We start from the raw sequence: 16,817 nt of genomic DNA, 5'->3' as shown, positions 1-16,817 counted from the left end.
TAAGGACACTGCACTGCATCATGTTCTGTGTCTCGTTGGTGGGTTAAGGACACTGCACTGCATCATGTTCTGTGTCTCGTTGGTGGGTTAAGGACACTGCACTGCATCATGTTCTGTGTCTCGTTGGTGGGTTAAGGACACTGCACTGCATCATGTTCTGTGTCTCGTTGGTGGGTTAAGGACACTGCACTGCATCATGTTCTGTGTCTCGTTGGTGGGTTAAGGACACTGCACTGCATCATGTTCTGTGTCTCGTTGGTGGGTTAAGGACACTGCACTGCATCATGTTCTGTGTCTCGTTGGTGGGTTAAGGACACTGCACTGCATCATGTTCTGTGTCTGGTTGGTGGGTTAAGGACACTGCACTGCATCATGTTCTGTATCTGGTTGGTGGGTTAAAGGACACTGCACTGCATCATGGTCTGTGTCTCGTTGGTGGGTTAATAAGGACACTGCACTGCATCATGATCTGTGTCTGGTTGGTGGGTTAAGGACACTGCACTGCATCATGTTCTGTGTCTCATTGGTGGGTTAAGGACACTGCACTGCATCATGTTCTGTGTCTCGTTGGTGGGTTAAGGACACTGCACTGCATCATGTTCTGTGTCTCGTTGGTAGGTTTAAGGACACTGCACTGCATCATGTTCTGTGTCTCGTTGGTGGGTTTAAGGACACTGCACTGCATCATGTTCTGTGTCTCGTTGGTGGGTTAAGGACACTGCACTGCATCATGTTCTGTGTCTCGTTGGTGGGTTAAGGACACTGCACTGCATCATGTTCTGTGTCTCGTTGGTGGGTTTAAGGACACTGCACTGCATCATGTTCTGTGTCTCGTTGGTGGGTTAAGGACACTGCACTGCATCATGTTCTGTGTCTCGTTGGTGGGTTTAAGGACACTGCACTGCATCATGTTCTGTGTCTCGTTGGTGGGTTTAAGGACACTGCACTGCATCATGTTCTGTGTCTCGTTGGTGGGTTTAAGGACACTGCACTGCATCATGTTCTGTGTCTGGTTGGTGGGTTAATAAGGACACTGCACTGCATCATGTTCTGTGTCTCGTTGGTGGGTTAAGGACACTGCACTGCATCATGTTCTGTGTCTCGTTGGTGGGTTTAAGGACACTGCACTGCATCATGTTCTGTGTCTGGTTGGTGGGTTAATAAGGACACTGCACTGCATCATGTTCTGTGTCTCGTTGGTGGGTTAAGGACACTGCACTGCATCATGTTCTGTGTCTCGTTGGTGGGTTAAGGACACTGCACTGCATCATGTTCTGTGTCTCGTTGGTGGGTTAAGGACACTGCACTGCATCATGTTCTGTGTCTGGTTGGTGGGTTAAGGACACTGCACTGCATCATGTTCTGTATCTGGTTGGTGGGTTAAAGGACACTGCACTGCATCATGGTCTGTGTCTCGTTGGTGGGTTAATAAGGACACTGCACTGCATCATGATCTGTGTCTGGTTGGTGGGTTAAGGACACTGCACTGCATCATGTTCTGTGTCTCATTGGTGGGTTAAGGACACTGCACTGCATCATGTTCTGTGTCTCGTTGGTGGGTTAAGGACACTGCACTGCATCATGTTCTGTGTCTCGTTGGTAGGTTTAAGGACACTGCACTGCATCATGTTCTGTGTCTCGTTGGTGGGTTTAAGGACACTGCACTGCATCATGTTCTGTGTCTCGTTGGTGGGTTAAGGACACTGCACTGCATCATGTTCTGTGTCTCGTTGGTGGGTTAAGGACACTGCACTGCATCATGTTCTGTGTCTCGTTGGTGGGTTTAAGGACACTGCACTGCATCATGTTCTGTGTCTCGTTGGTGGGTTAAGGACACTGCACTGCATCATGTTCTGTGTCTCGTTGGTGGGTTTAAGGACACTGCACTGCATCATGTTCTGTGTCTCGTTGGTGGGTTTAAGGACACTGCACTGCATCATGTTCTGTGTCTCGTTGGTGGGTTTAAGGACACTGCACTGCATCATGTTCTGTGTCTGGTTGGTGGGTTAATAAGGACACTGCACTGCATCATGTTCTGTGTCTCGTTGGTGGGTTAAGGACACTGCACTGCATCATGTTCTGTGTCTCGTTGGTGGGTTTAAGGACACTGCACTGCATCATGTTCTGTGTCTGGTTGGTGGGTTAATAAGGACACTGCACTGCATCATGTTCTGTGTCTCGTTGGTGGGTTAAGGACACTGCACTGCATCATGTTCTGTGTCTCGTTGGTGGGTTAAGGACACTGCACTGCATCATGTTCTGTGTCTCGTTGGTGGGTTTAAGGACACTGCACTGCATCATGTTCTGTGTCTCGTTGGTGGGTTAAGGACACTGCACTGCATCATGTTCTGTGTCTCGTTGGTGGGTTAAGGACACTGCACTGGATCATGTTCTGTGTCTCGTTGGTGGGTTAAGGACACTGCACTGGATCATGTTCTGTGTCTCGTTGGTGGGTTAAGGACACTGCACTGCATCATGTTCTGTGTCTGGTTGGTGGGTTTAAGGACACTGCACTTCATCATGTTCTTTGCCAACGTGTAGGCTAGCTCCAGCTGCTGTACGTCGGCCTGTTATTGACCCTCCTGGACGGGGCTGACTGTTTATGAGCTGTTGAAGGATTTGTTGGCAGAGCAGAATAAACAACAGATTCATCAACAACATCCTACTCCACTGTTCTCTCTGGATCAGCCTGCTGTGGCCTCCAATCACAGCCATGCTCTTTAGATCAGCCTGCTGTGGCCTCCAATCACAGCCATGCTCTTTAGATCAGCCTGCTGTGGCCTCCAATCACAGCCATGCTCTTTAGATCAGCCTGCTGTGGCCTCCAATCACAGCCATGCTCTTGAGATCAGCCTGCTGTGGCCTCCAATCACAGCCATGCTCTTTAGGGGGCCCCACAATAATCCTATCCTTTCTTATATTATTTGACAATTTGGCAAATTCTTGACCATTTAAAAAAAGAAATAGTATAGTTTGTTGATTACTTTTGGCACAGTAATTTAATTAATTTAAATAAAAAAAATTGTGTTAAAAACGCCTTTAACCCATTTAGGCCTGACGTTGAAATGTATCAAAATAGCAGATCTACAAGCTCATAGCGCGCCACCGAGTGGCGCGCTATGAGCTTGTAGATCTGCTATTTTTCAATAGCTAAAGTATAACATAATGCCAAAAGGGGTTCCCGTACAGAATTAATTAAACTGTCACTTTACGGTGATCTGGGGACCCTCCAAAAGGGGTCCTGAACCAACAGACATGATGGTACTAACCAATAACACGATGGCATGCGCAGCTTTACTGTGTTTGCCATGAGAACGAGTTTAGTTTACAACCGGTATATCTGACATGCTGCGTAAACCCACAGTTTGCAGAAGAAGTTCTCATCTAATAGACAGAGAGCCGTTTTTCATATTGATCCATAGAGAATGCACGATCAATAATTATGTCTCTTTCGGGGACAATGAAGATTAGAGCGAGTGAGATTGATATCAAATTATGAAGTCCAGACTGAGGGAGTGAGGAGCGTCGTCTCTGTGGAGAGACGGAACGCGGCGGTAAGGTCACCTCCATGGAGGAGAAATACAACCGTCTAGAATGTCACACTGCAAATCTCTCATCACCTGACCTTCACCACCGCATCCATGCTCTTGATTCTGGTGGTCTGTTGTGATGGAAAAACTGAGCCGCGCGCGTGTGCGTGTGCGTGTGTGTGTGTGTGTGTGTGTTTGTGTGCAGGCAATCTGTCTGCATTACTGACCATGCCCGTCTCTCTCTCTCTCTCTCTCTCTCTCTCTCTCTCTCTCTCTCTCTCTCTCTCTCTCTCTCTCTCTCTCTCTCTCTCTCTCTCTCTCTCTCTCTCTCTCTCTCTATATATATATATATATATATATATATATATATATATATATATATAGTCTTTTATAGCGGGGTGTTCTTAACAGTTTAACTGCATAACCCGTGCTATCTAATCCATGTTCTCGCCCTGCGTAATACGCTAAACCCGCTATTTGTTTCATGTGTTTAATTCGCCGTTTTGTAATAGCAATAGCGGATTTGTCGCGGACCTGGTGACGAGGCGGACGTGTTATGATGACGTGACCGGAAATCAACCAACCCGCCGGCTTACAAGGGCCTCTGGGAAACTGAGTCCAATGCAAAGTGAACTTATATGACCCGGAATAATGGTTAATTATGGACTTAATGGTTTGATCTTACCGGTGATTTTGAGTAGATGTGGTAGGAAGCGGTTAATGGTTAATGGACTACAGTTGTAGTTCTTACCGGTGATGTTGAGTAGACGTGGTAGGAAGCGGTTAATGGTTGATGGACTACAGTTGTCGTTCTTACCGGTGATGTTGAGTAGACGTGGTAGGAAGCGGTTAATGGTTGATGGACTACAGTTGTAGTTCTTACCGGTGATGTTGAGTAGACGTGGTAGGAAGCGGTTAATGGTTAATGGACTACAGTTGTAGTTCTTACCGGTGATGTTGAGTAGACGTGGTAGGAAGTGGTTAATGGTTAATGGACTACAGTTGTAGTTCTTACCGGTGATGTTGAGTAGACGTGGTAGGAAGCGGTTAATGGTTCATGGACTACAGTTGTAGTTCTTACCGGTGATGTTGAGTAGACGTGGTAGGAAGCGGTTAATGGTTGATGGACTACAGTTGTAGTTCTTACCGGTGATGTTGAGTAGACGTGGTAGGAAGCGGTTAATGGACTACAGTTGTAGTTCTTACCGGTGATGTTGAGTAGACGTGGTAGGAAGCGGTTAATGGTTCATGGACTACAGTTGTAGTTCTTACCGGTGATGTTGAGTAGACGCGGTAGGAAGCGGTTCCAGAAAGCACACAGCTGGTTCCTCAGACCTTTATGGATCTTCAGCGGCTCCGTGTTGAGTCCCACGTGTCTCTGGTCGCTGATGCTGAACAGAGGCCAGCGTTTACCCAACTCCCACCCACCCTCATGGTTCACGTTGGGGTTCCTGGTGGAGGAACAGAGAGGAACAGAGAGGGAGAGAGAGAGAGGCGGGGGTTAGGGTCGGATACAGTGTCAGTTCAAAACAAACATGGGTAAATTAAATTCTCTCCTCCACTGCCACCCAAGCGTGGAATGCCCTGAGCCCCTCTCTCTCAAAGAAAAAGAAATACAGATCACTTGCTTCTTTTAAAACAGGCCTGAAAATCCACCTTTCAGTAGGCCCAAGGCAGAGGAAATGATCACACTTCCTTTTTCCCCTCACTGTATATACAGTGTTTTATTTTATTACTGTATAGATTTTGTGTTTTCACCTGTGAAGATATTGAATTTTGTTGTTGTTGTTCGTGTCGTCCCTATGAATTGATTGCATACAGTATAGCACCTAAATGGAAACAAGACTGCAAGGACTATTTGTTCGTGATATCCTTACAGTACCTATCTTTTGGAGTGAGTGTTTGACTGTTATACATTCAGTCTAATAATGATTTGGATTATTATATCCCTCTTCAGCCCTATATTCATTTTGGCCACTGCTATTTCCAAACGATTTTTATACATTTGAAAACATGAACTAAGGGACATTCTGCATAATGAGTACTTTTACTTTTGGTACTCTGAGAACATTTTGATGCCAATACTTTTGTACTTTTACTCAAGTACATTTTTAATTCCAGACTTTTACTTGTAACAGAGTGTTTCTACATTGCAGTATTGATAGTTAAAGTCACAACGGGGCGGCGGTGGCTCAGGGGTAGAGTGGCTGGATGGTAACCGAAAGGTTGCCAGTTCGAACCCGGGCTCCCCCAGAGTTAGTGTTGAAGTGTCCTTGAGCAAGACGCTGAACCCCAAATTGCTCCTGATGTGCTGGTTGGTGTCTTGCCTGGTTTCTGCTGCCATCGGTGTATGAATGTGTGTGTGAATGGGTGAATGTAATGCACAATCTATGTAAAGCGCCTTGGATAAAGGCGCTATATAAATGCACCATTTACCATAAGTACCTCTCCTACCACTGGTCCTTTTTTGTCAAACAACACAACCTTGAAACCTCCAGTCACAGTATAGCTTGTGGCTCTAACATGTCGCTCACCCGGTGCGGGCGAAGTTGGCCCAGTATCTCATCATCTTGCGGCTCAGTTTCTCCTCTTCGAAGGTGTAGTTGAGTCTCTTCTCCAGCGGCAGGCCAAAGACGAACTCTATCTCGTACCCGTGCATGACCCCCATCCACTCGGGCCACTCCAGGTTGGACGCGCGGTGGTCAAACAGGTACAGGTACACTCCACCTGAACGGATGGATGGCCTGAGGTTATTATCGCTAACTAAAACGAATGAAAAATAATGAAAACTTGGGAAAAAGGGTGGAAAAATCTGGACTAAACAAAGACGATAACTAACTGGAACTTTATTGTGTGTTTACAAAACAAACCGAAATTAGATACAAAATGCCCTTAGATTTAGTTTTTCTTGTTACCAACAGTAACTGCATATAATATTTTTAAATGGTATCTTTTGTTGAGTTTTTATTACACAACAGACCTATACTTACTCTGACCTTTTTGAACACTGCACCTCACAAATAAGCCAAAGTATGAAGGAAAAAAAAAAACTAATGAAAAATGTAAAATATATATATTTATTTTATTTTTGTCATCTAACTAACTAATAATATAAGAAAATGTGTTTTACATATGTCGGCCTCCTGGTGGCGTTATAAAGAGCAGATGTGAAAAATTCCAGGCAAAGGTTTTTCCTTGGCCTCTAGGGAGTATGCATAGAAGGTTTGACACAGATCGGTGCAGTTATAGATAAAACCACGATAAAAAACAGTTATAGCGCCACCATGATATATATATATATATATATATATATATATATATATATATATATATACACACCCACACACATGCACATGGGCGTAGTACGGTGGTCCGTCGTACCAGTGTTGTTTTTGGCAGCAAATTTCGATTTTAGTTTAGTCATAGTCTTTGGACTGAAACTTCATTTAGTTTTAGTCACATTTTTGTCACCTGGAAATGTCTTAGTGTTAGTCTAGTTTTAGTCGACTAAATGTCATAAGATTTTAGTCGACTAAATCTACAGGTGATTTAGTCGACTAAAATGTGTATTTGACAGGCCTTGATGTTGTTGTAATGACATATTTTACGCTTTGGTTGCATGCTGAAAATAGCAGATCTACAATCTTGCGTCGCGAGATTGTAGATCTGCTATTTTCAGCATTGCAACGCAGCATATAACTGGATCTCTTGTCCACTAGTCCCTTCCTAACATTTTAGTCTAGTTTTTATTTGTTGACGAAAGTGTCTCAGTCTCAGTTTTAGTCATCATAGATTCGTTTTTATTTAGTTTTAGTCAGTGAAAAAAGGTAGTCGACGAACATTTTTCGTCTTATAGTTTTAGTCGACGAAAACAACACTGCCGGTCGTACCCTGGGAGTTCCCGTTGTTGCTCCGGACGGCCAAGGTCCGTGCGAAGTGCGCCAGGGGGCAGATGACGTTGTGGTCGCCCACGATGTCGTCCAGGCCGTCGCGGTTCTTCACGCCGTTGTTCTCGTCCATCCAGTCGGTGTACTGCAGCACTACAGCCTCCAGGCCGATGTCGTTGGCGTGGGGAACGCTCATCTTCACGCCTAGAGAGAATACACCGCCAAATCATAGGAGGAGTTAACCAGTGGTGGAAACTATAAGTACTCCGTTGTTCTACTTATTTTAGCTTGTAGATCTGCTATTTTTCAATAGCTAAAGCATAACATAATGCTAACTCCAAAAGGGGTTCACGCCCAAAATGGGTATCAATACAGACATATATCCATATATGGAGATCTAAGCGGTTTGAGGTCAGATGTAGAGTTGCTGGCCAATATTGATGACATCGAGGATCTATATATGGGCTTAATTGCGACAGCAGGTCAACTCGGAATCTCAGGAATGTCAACTCGGAATCTCAGGAATGTATCGACAGCGGGGAGTGACGTATTTTAGCAGTGGCATTGATTTCAGGCTGTGTAGTTTCAAGACTCTTTACGGCAGAATTAATTAAATTTTCTCCAGAAACAGGCTGTATCAATAACATCAGAAATGACGCACAGCCGCCCACCACCCTAACAGAAATGCCGGATGATTTGTTTATTTTTCAAACACAGTTCTTATACTGTATGAGGCGATCTATAAGATCCACCTATGGAGATTTCAATATAAATAAATATACCGGGGGAATAGCGCCCTCTAGCAATATTGACGTCAGACTTCAGTGCTCTATATAGTCTAGTTATTATGTAGTTTTCCTCTGTGTGGCGCGCAAGTCGTGCTGACAGGCGCGCAGATAGGGTGGGGGACGGGGGGGTATCGACCCCCTCAGTTTCATGAGGAGGGGGGATTATCCTCTCCAAAACAAAAAAAAGCCATGTATCGTGGCTGCATGTGTTTTGCTGTGTTGGCAGTGTTTTGCCGTAAAATCCGCTAAAAACCGTAGAAAATCTTGCGTAATTATGCGCAAAAGTGGGGGCGATATCCCCCCCTCCTCATAGCCCCCAAATATATACCCCCCCCAGTTATAAAATGCTATCTGCGCCCCTGCGTGCTGCAGACGTACCTTCCAGGAAGTCCTCTTTGGAGATGAGGCTCTCGTTGTTCTTGCTGAAGCCGGGCGCTCCGTACAGCAGGAAGTAGGAGCCCTCGTCCTGGTTGACGCCCATCAGGACCTGCGTGTCCTTGAAGTCGCCCGAGTCCAGCATGGCCTCGGGCGAGTCGGGCACCACGTCTCCGTCCACCACGGGCACGAAGGCGAAGCGGAACAGCTGACTCTCCCACGGCAACACCTGATGACCATGACCAACGGGACGTTATGTTACCGTTACAAAAGTAACTTAGTACGTTTACTTAAAACCCATTTTGAACCTGAGATCAGATTCTAAAAATGTCTTCTACATCCTGACAGTTTTCTGAAAAAGCTATGTTTCTATGTCAGTCGTTCTTCGATTTTTCAAAAATAGCAGACCTACAAGCTTGTAGATTTGCTATTTTTCAATAGGCGTTCCCGCCCTAAAAGTACATTTACTATTACCCATTTACGGCCAAGCTACACCGGGCATGAGTGCATGTGGCACGTAAGCGCACTGCGCACACAAAGTATGCGTGCGAAATGCCCCGGCTACACCAGAACTGTGGCGCGCGGCAGATTTGTGCGGGACCTTCCGGGAGGATATATAGATACGCGCGCATGGGGGCATACGCACGTAATTTTTTTTTAACCGATCCTATTTTTAGAGCACGCGTAGGATGGCCCGCGGTATCCGTGCGTCTGGTGTAGCTGGTATCATTGACATATATTGGTCCTCTATCCAAACACACTGTACGCGCGCAGTAAACGCACACGCGGAAAATTGCCTGCTGTAGCTTGGCCGATAGACATGAGGACGATTCTATACCAAATATCTTCTAAATCCTGACAGTTTAACATTTCCATGTCAAGGGCCGCCAACCCCCATCTGAAAATATGTTGTTACAGTCAGGGACCCCCAGAAGCAAAGATTTGAGTTAAAAACGTTCACTCTGAAAGAATATATATTCAAAGATATCCACCACATTTTCACAATTTAAAAAAAATAGAAGACAAGCTCGTAGCTTGGCACTCGGTGCTTGTAGATCTGCTTTTTTTCAATAGCTAAAGTATAACTTAATGCTTTAAACACCAAAAGAGGTTCCCGTCTTAAGTACTGTACTTAAGTACAAATCTTTAGGTGTTTGCACTTCACTTGAGTGTTTCTAATTTCCAATACTTTTACTTCTACTCCACTACATCTCCGATCCAAAATGTTTTGTTTTGCTCCACTACATTTATTTGAAAACTTTAGTTATTGGTTGCTTTATAGATAAGCAATCTACAAGCTCACAATGTGTCACATTGTGAAACTTGTAGATCTGCTATTTTCAAAAGATTTCTATATATTTTTTAAACCTTGAAATGAGACATTCTGCATAATGAGTACCTTTACTTTAGATACTTTAAGCACATTTTGATGCCAATACTTTTGCACTTTTACTGAAGTATATTTTTAATTCCGGACTTTTACCTGTAACGGAGTACTTCTATATTGCAATATTGATATTTTTACTTAACTAAAACATTTGAGTCCATCTTCCATCACTGGTAAATAATACCGTACGTATACGTACCGACCACTCGTGCTCCAGCAGCTCCTTGGGCGTCCGCGTGCGCAGGCAGTCCACCAGCTCCGTGTCGTTGCCGGCGACGTTGCAGAAGTTGAGCTTGGCCAGCTGCGTGGCCCGGCGCCGCGCCTCCCCGGGCGTCACCGAGGCCCAGGGGCAGTTGGGCACGCCGCTCTGCAGGATGGCCCGGGTGAACAGGCTGCGGCTGCCGGGCATCATGAGGTGGTAGCCCACCGAGGCGCCGCCCGCGCTCTCACCGAAGATAGTCACCTGCAAAACCCCGTTTTGGTGTTAGCATTATGTCACGCTTTAGCTATTTTTTATTTTTATTTTAACACATTTTAGTCGACTAAATCAACTGTAGATTTAGTCGACTAAAATGTGTTTTGACAGGCCTTGATGTCGTTGTAATGACATATTTTACACTTTGGTTGCATGCTGAAAATAGCAGATCTACAATCTCGCGTTGCTATTTTCAGCATGCAACCCAGCATATAACTGGATCTCTTGTCCACTAGTCCCTTCCTAACATTTTAGTCTAGTTTTTATTTGTTGACGAAATTGTCAGTATATTTAGTCTTATAGTTTTAGTCATCATAGATTTGTTTTTATTTAGTTTTTTATTTAGTTTTAGTCAGTCGTCTTTCGTTTTAGTCGACGAAAACAAGACTATGACTAAAACAAAATGTAGCTGCTAAAAAAAAACACTGTTTTGAAGCGTTGTACCTGCTTGGGGTTCCCGCCGAAGAAGTGTATGTTGTCCTGGACCCACTGCAGGGCCAGCCGCTGGTCCAGCAGGCCCACGTTGCCCGGCGCCTCGTTGGAGCCGTGCAGCGCCAGGAAGCCGAAGGGCCCGATGCGGTAGTTCATGGACACCACCACCACCGTCTCCGTGTGGGCCAGGTAGCGGCCGTCGTACACGTCCAGGGACGAGGAACCGCTGTAGAAACCTAGCGGAGCGGAGCAGAAGCAACACGGAAAACACAGTCTCAGTATAGCACCCAAAAATATAACCCATTTTGACCCGAGATCAGGTTCTAAAAAAATGTCCTTCTACATCCTGACAGTTTTCTGAAAAAGCTATGTTTCTATGTCAGTCGTTCTTCGATTTTTCAAAAATAGCAGACCTACAAGCTCGTATGAGCTTGTAGATTAGTAGAGCTTGTGGGTTAGTTTTAACCTGCCACGCATGTCAGGGAGCGGTTCGTGTTAACCTGCTGCGCATGTCTGGAGCCACGGGTGAGTTTTAACCCGCAGCGCATGTCATCAGCGGAGCTGTTGAACTAATGCCTGTCGGACTCTTAGTATAGTCTAACCATCGTACTATATGCACCCCAGTGTCTTGTGCCTTTTGTTGCTGCTAATGTGAACATGCTATAAGAGTTTAGCAGCGTCTAAAGCAGTGGTTTTCAACCCTTTACATATCAAGGACCGTTATTTATTCGGCATTTGAGCCACACGGACCACCATTTGATGACATTTAGCCTCTCAGACCTACAACGTCGTTGGATAAGACTGTGTCCACAATTACATGCCGTATTGCCGTGGTGATCAAAATATAAGGGTCCATTTGGTTTCATTTTACGCTCTCAAGAGTTAAAGATCTATAAAGGTCCATTTGGTTACCAACTCTCCATCAGTTAGCTGCGGGGACCACCTGGAACCCCCTCAAGGCCCACCGGTGGTCCCCGGACCACTGGGTTGAAAACCACTGGTCTAAAGTGTGTGCTGTCACAGTGCCGACGGTGTAACTGTGAAGACTCCTGAGTCAGGACACACATGTACACTGTCCTGAAATGACCCAGGATCACATCTCCTGATGAGCGTCTCTGTCCCCCTGACGGTCCCCTTAATTACCTCCCTATACCAAACACAGATACAAACTGTCAGTCTCCTTGTAAGAACTGCTCTTAACCCATTTTGTGCGGGAACCCGTTTTGGTGTTAGCACTACGTTATGCTTTAGCTAGTGAAAAATAGCAGATCTTGTAGATCTAGAGCTTCTTCAGATAACTGTCATTTTCAAACAGACATTTTTAGAATCTGATCTCAGGTCAGAATGGGTCAAACACAATCAACGCCGGGATTTCTTTCAAAATAACAGCTCGGGGTGCCGCGCAGATAGGGCCACTTTTACTCTGTAAGCCACCCCCCCCCCCCCACACACACACACACACACACTCGGTGGCGCGCTATGAGCTTGTAGATCTGCTATTTTTCAATAGCTAAAGCATGACATAATGCTAACATGACATAATGCTAACGTCTCTGCTTACCTCCGCCGTAGATCCACACCATGACGGTGAGGTTGTGCGGCCTCGCGGACGACGGCACCCACACGTTGAGGTACAGACAGTCCTCGCTCATCTCCCTGTTGGGGTTCCACATCTCAATGCCCTGGATGGACGGGGGAGAGGTGCAACACTTCATCAGACACAATAATAAAACCTATGAATTCAATTACATTCAACCACGGACTGCCAGCAGGCGTTGGGGTACTCGTCAGCCTCGTACACGCCCGTCCACACGCGCTTGGGCTCGGCGCGACGGAAGCGGCGCTCGCTTGCCCACCGGTGGCTGATTTCAATTAGATTATTAAATCGATTAATAATCAATCCCTTGTTTTCCCGTGTTTTGGGAATTAAACACTAATTAAAAACTCATTCGCCATCTGGTTGGCTGAATTTATACTCAAGAACCGTCTTATTTTGAAAGCGGTTATAATCAGAAATAGGAAAAACAGGAAGTGTAATGTCGATATGTGTAACATGGCCCGCGACTGTTCATTAATTCACCCAAAACCTACATTAACCTTTTTTAACCGGCGATCATAGTGTTTATAGAAATGAGCCGCTAATCAAGCTTGTTTTTATCAAAAACGCAGCCTGGAAAAATAATCGGAGATATTAGGATTCTAAAAAATCCACTTTCCTGTTTACTTCATCACACAGCAACTGAAGTGATACAGATGCTAGTAGAACAGAGTTATGAAACGTAATGAATTAATTCATATAAAAATAGACGTCAAAAGAACGCCAAAAAAAAGCTTGCAATGTGTTTACCCTTGCATTGTTTTAAAACCTTGGTGAGCATACAGACCCCCACAATGTGTAACTGGGTTTAGATCATTTTGGATTTGTTTTAGCTTTTATTTGAAATTAGTTTTCTACTGTCTACAGTGGATTTTTATGAAACAAACACTTGAAAGAGGATAATTCAAGCTGCAATGTTTTAACCCATTTTTGGTATTTTAAACATTATGTTATAATTTAGCTATTGAAAAATAGCAGATCTACAAGCTCATAGCTACGAGCTTGTAGGTCTGCTATTTTTGAAAAATCGTACAAATGTGGCGCAAATGTTTGAATATATATTCTTTCAAAGTGAATGTTTTTAACTCAGGTCTAAATGGGTTAATACAATTAGACTTTTCTGTTTGGAAGTATGGGCTGTCAATGGGAAATTGCACCTAGTTATCACCTTGCTGGAAAGATGAACCCACTCAAAAGACTCATGCTGTAGCAGAGTGTTTCTATAGACCCACATAGACCCACTGGTGTAGCAGAGTGAGCCAACATGCACAACATCAGCACCCTGACTCTGTTTGACCAGAATGGAACAGAGCCTTCATTAGCATCATTAACACTGACTCTGTTTGACCAGAATGGAACCGAGCCTTCATTAGTATCATTAACACTGACTCTGTTTGACCAGAATGGAACAGAGCCTTCATTAGCATCATTAACACTGACTCTGTTTGACCAGAATGGAACAGAGCCTTCATTAGCATCATTAACACTGACTCTGTTCGACCAGAATGGAACAGAGCCTTCATTAGCATCATTAACACTGACTCTGTTTGACCAGAATGGAACAGAGCCTTCATTAGCATCATTAACACTGACTCTGTTTGACCAGAATGGAACAGAACCTTCATCAGCGTCATTAACACTGACTCTGTTTGACCAGAATGGAACAGAGCCTTCATCAGCGTCATTAACACTGACTCTGTTTGACCAGAATGGAACAGAGCCTTCATTAGCATCATTAACACTGACTCTGTTTGACCAGAATGGAACAGAGCCTTCATTAGCATCATTAACACTGACTGTTTGACCAGAATGGAACAGAGCCTTCATTAGCATCATTAACACTGACTCTGTTTGACCAGAATGGAACAGAGCCTTCATTAGCATCATTAACACTGACTCTGTTCGACCAGAATGGAACAGAGCCTTCATTAGCGTCATTAACACTGACTCTGTTTGACCAGAATGGAACAGAGCCTTCATTAGCATCATTAACACTGACTCTGTTTGACCAGAATGGAACAGAGCCTTCATTATCGTCATTAACACTGACTCTTTTTGACCAGAATGGAACAGAGCCTTCATTAGCGTCATTAACACTGACTCTGTTTGACCAGAATGGAACAGAGCCTTCATTAGCATCATTAACACTGACTCTGTTTGACCAGAATGGAACAGAGCCTTCATTAGCATCATTAACACTGACTCTGTTTGACCAGAATGGAACAGAGCCTTCATTAGCATCATTAACACTGACTCTGTTTGACCAGAATGGAACAGAGCCTTCATTAGCGTCATTAACACTGACTCTGTTTGACCAGAATGGAACAGAGCCTTCATTAGCATCATTAACACTGACTCTGTTTGACCAGAATGGAACAGAGCCTTCATTAGCATCATTAACACTGACTCTGTTTGACCAGAATGGAACAGAGCCTTCATTAGCATCATTAACACTGACTCTGTTTGACCAGAATGGAACAGAGCCTTCATTAGCATCATTAACACTGACTCTGTTCGACCAGAATGGAACAGAGCCTTCATTAGCATCATTAACACTGACTCTGTTTGACCAGAATGGAACAGAGCCTTCATTAGCATCATTAACACTGACTCTGTTTGACCAGAATGTAACAGAGCCTTCATTAGCATCATTAACACTGACTCTGTTTGACCAGAATGGAACAGAGCCTTCATTAGCATCATTAACACTGACTCTGTTCGACCAGAATGGAACAGAGCCTTCATTAGCGTCATTAACACTGACTCTGTTTGACCAGAATGGAACAGAGCCTTCATTAGCATCATTAACACTGACTCTGTTTGACCAGAATGGAACAGAGCCTTCATTATCGTCATTAACACTGACTCTTTTTGACCAGAATGGAACAGAGCCTTCATTAGCGTCATTAACACTGACTCTGTTTGACCAGAATGGAACAGAGCCTTCATTAGCATCATTAACACTGACTCTGTTTGACCAGAATGGAACAGAGCCTTCATTAGCATCATTAACACTGACTCTGTTTGACCAGAATGGAACAGAGCCTTCATTAGCATCATTAACACTGACTCTGTTTGACCAGAATGGAACAGAGCCTTCATTAGCGTCATTAACACTGACTCTGTTTGACCAGAATGGAACAGAGCCTTCATTAGCATCATTAACACTGACTCTGTTTGACCAGAATGGAACAGAGCCTTCATTAGCATCATTAACACTGACTCTGTTTGACCAGAATGGAACAGAGCCTTCATTAGCATCATTAACACTGACTCTGTTCGACCAGAATGGAACAGAGCCTTCATTAGCATCATTAACACTGACTCTGTTTGACCAGAATGGAACAGAGCCTTCATTAGCATCATTAACACTGACTCTGTTTGACCAGAATGTAACAGAGCCTTCATTAGCATCATTAACACTGACTCTGTTTGACCAGAATGGAACAGAGCCTTCATTAGCGTCATTAACACTGACTCTGTTCGACCAGAATGGAACAGAGCCTTCATTAGTGTTGGCGCTAACACCTGAAGGAAGTAGGAAAGGGGCTCAAGTTCTTTTCAAAATGGCGTGTTGTGCACATAGAGCCCATTGTGACCGGTCGGTTGGTCTCCCCTATATACCTGGAATCCCGGGTACGACTCATCAATGGACTGCCAGCAGGCGTTGGGGTACTCGTCGGCCTCGTACACGTCCGTCCACACGCGCTTGGGCTCGGCGCGGCGGAAGCGGCGCTTGCCCACCGGCGGCTCGGCGAAGGGGATCCCCAGGAAGGCGGTGACGTGGCCGCGGCCGGGCACGGGCATCTGCCGACCGCGCACCCGCCCCGCGTGCGTCTGCACCACCAGCTCGCCGTCGCTCTGCGCACCCGCGGGAGACGCCAGGAGGGAGAGGAGGAGGAGGAGGGGAGCGAGGAAGAGGAGGGGGGAGGAGGAGGAGGGGGAGGAGGAAGAGGGGGCGCACATGGTTATGGCGGTCGGTATAACCGGAGGCTGTCGGGACTCCGAGGTGAGGGAGGATCTGTGACCTGTTACACCTGGAGAGAGAGAGAGAGAGAGAGAGAGAGAGTTAGCATGACATATAGGAAATTTGGCCACCAACCCCAATCTGAAAATATGTTGTTCCTGCAGGGACCCCCCAGAGGCATTTGATTTAAAAATGGCCGCTATGAAAGAATATATATTCAAAGATTTGTGTCACATTTACATAACTTTATAAAAAGAAATTGCAGATCTACAAGCTCATATATCTGCTATTTTTCAATAGCTGAAGTATACAATAATGGTTAAAGTGGTTAAAAGCTAAGGTGACACAGATGCGTCCCAGGTCCTAATGGTTAAAGCAA

General features: G+C 44.9%; 1 protein-coding gene across 1 annotated transcript in view; it reads right to left on the bottom strand.

Annotated features, from left to right (window-relative positions):
* The window catches only part of ache (acetylcholinesterase (Yt blood group)), a 41,985-nt gene that overhangs the window by 3,865 nt on the left and 21,303 nt on the right, over positions 1 to 16,817 (bottom strand). Inside the window, exons 2-9 of the mRNA XM_083789026.1 lie at positions 16,096 to 16,508; positions 12,436 to 12,556; positions 10,887 to 11,110; positions 10,167 to 10,430; positions 8,584 to 8,809; positions 7,421 to 7,621; positions 6,065 to 6,257; positions 4,803 to 4,981 (exon numbers count right to left, since the gene is read on the bottom strand). Of these exons, the coding sequence (XP_083645152.1) occupies positions 4,803 to 4,981; positions 6,065 to 6,257; positions 7,421 to 7,621; positions 8,584 to 8,809; positions 10,167 to 10,430; positions 10,887 to 11,110; positions 12,436 to 12,556; positions 16,096 to 16,437 (1,750 nt within the window). The 5' untranslated portion in view covers positions 16,438 to 16,508. The remainder of the gene's footprint in view (positions 1 to 4,802; positions 4,982 to 6,064; positions 6,258 to 7,420; positions 7,622 to 8,583; positions 8,810 to 10,166; positions 10,431 to 10,886; positions 11,111 to 12,435; positions 12,557 to 16,095; positions 16,509 to 16,817) is intronic.

The sequence above is a fragment of the Protomyctophum parallelum genome, assembly GCF_964188405.1.
Source record: "Protomyctophum parallelum genome assembly, chromosome: 18".
NCBI lineage: Eukaryota > Metazoa > Chordata > Actinopteri > Myctophiformes > Myctophidae > Protomyctophum > Protomyctophum parallelum.
Note: the sequence above shows the minus strand (reverse complement) of the source record. Positions and strands in the feature narration are given on the sequence as shown.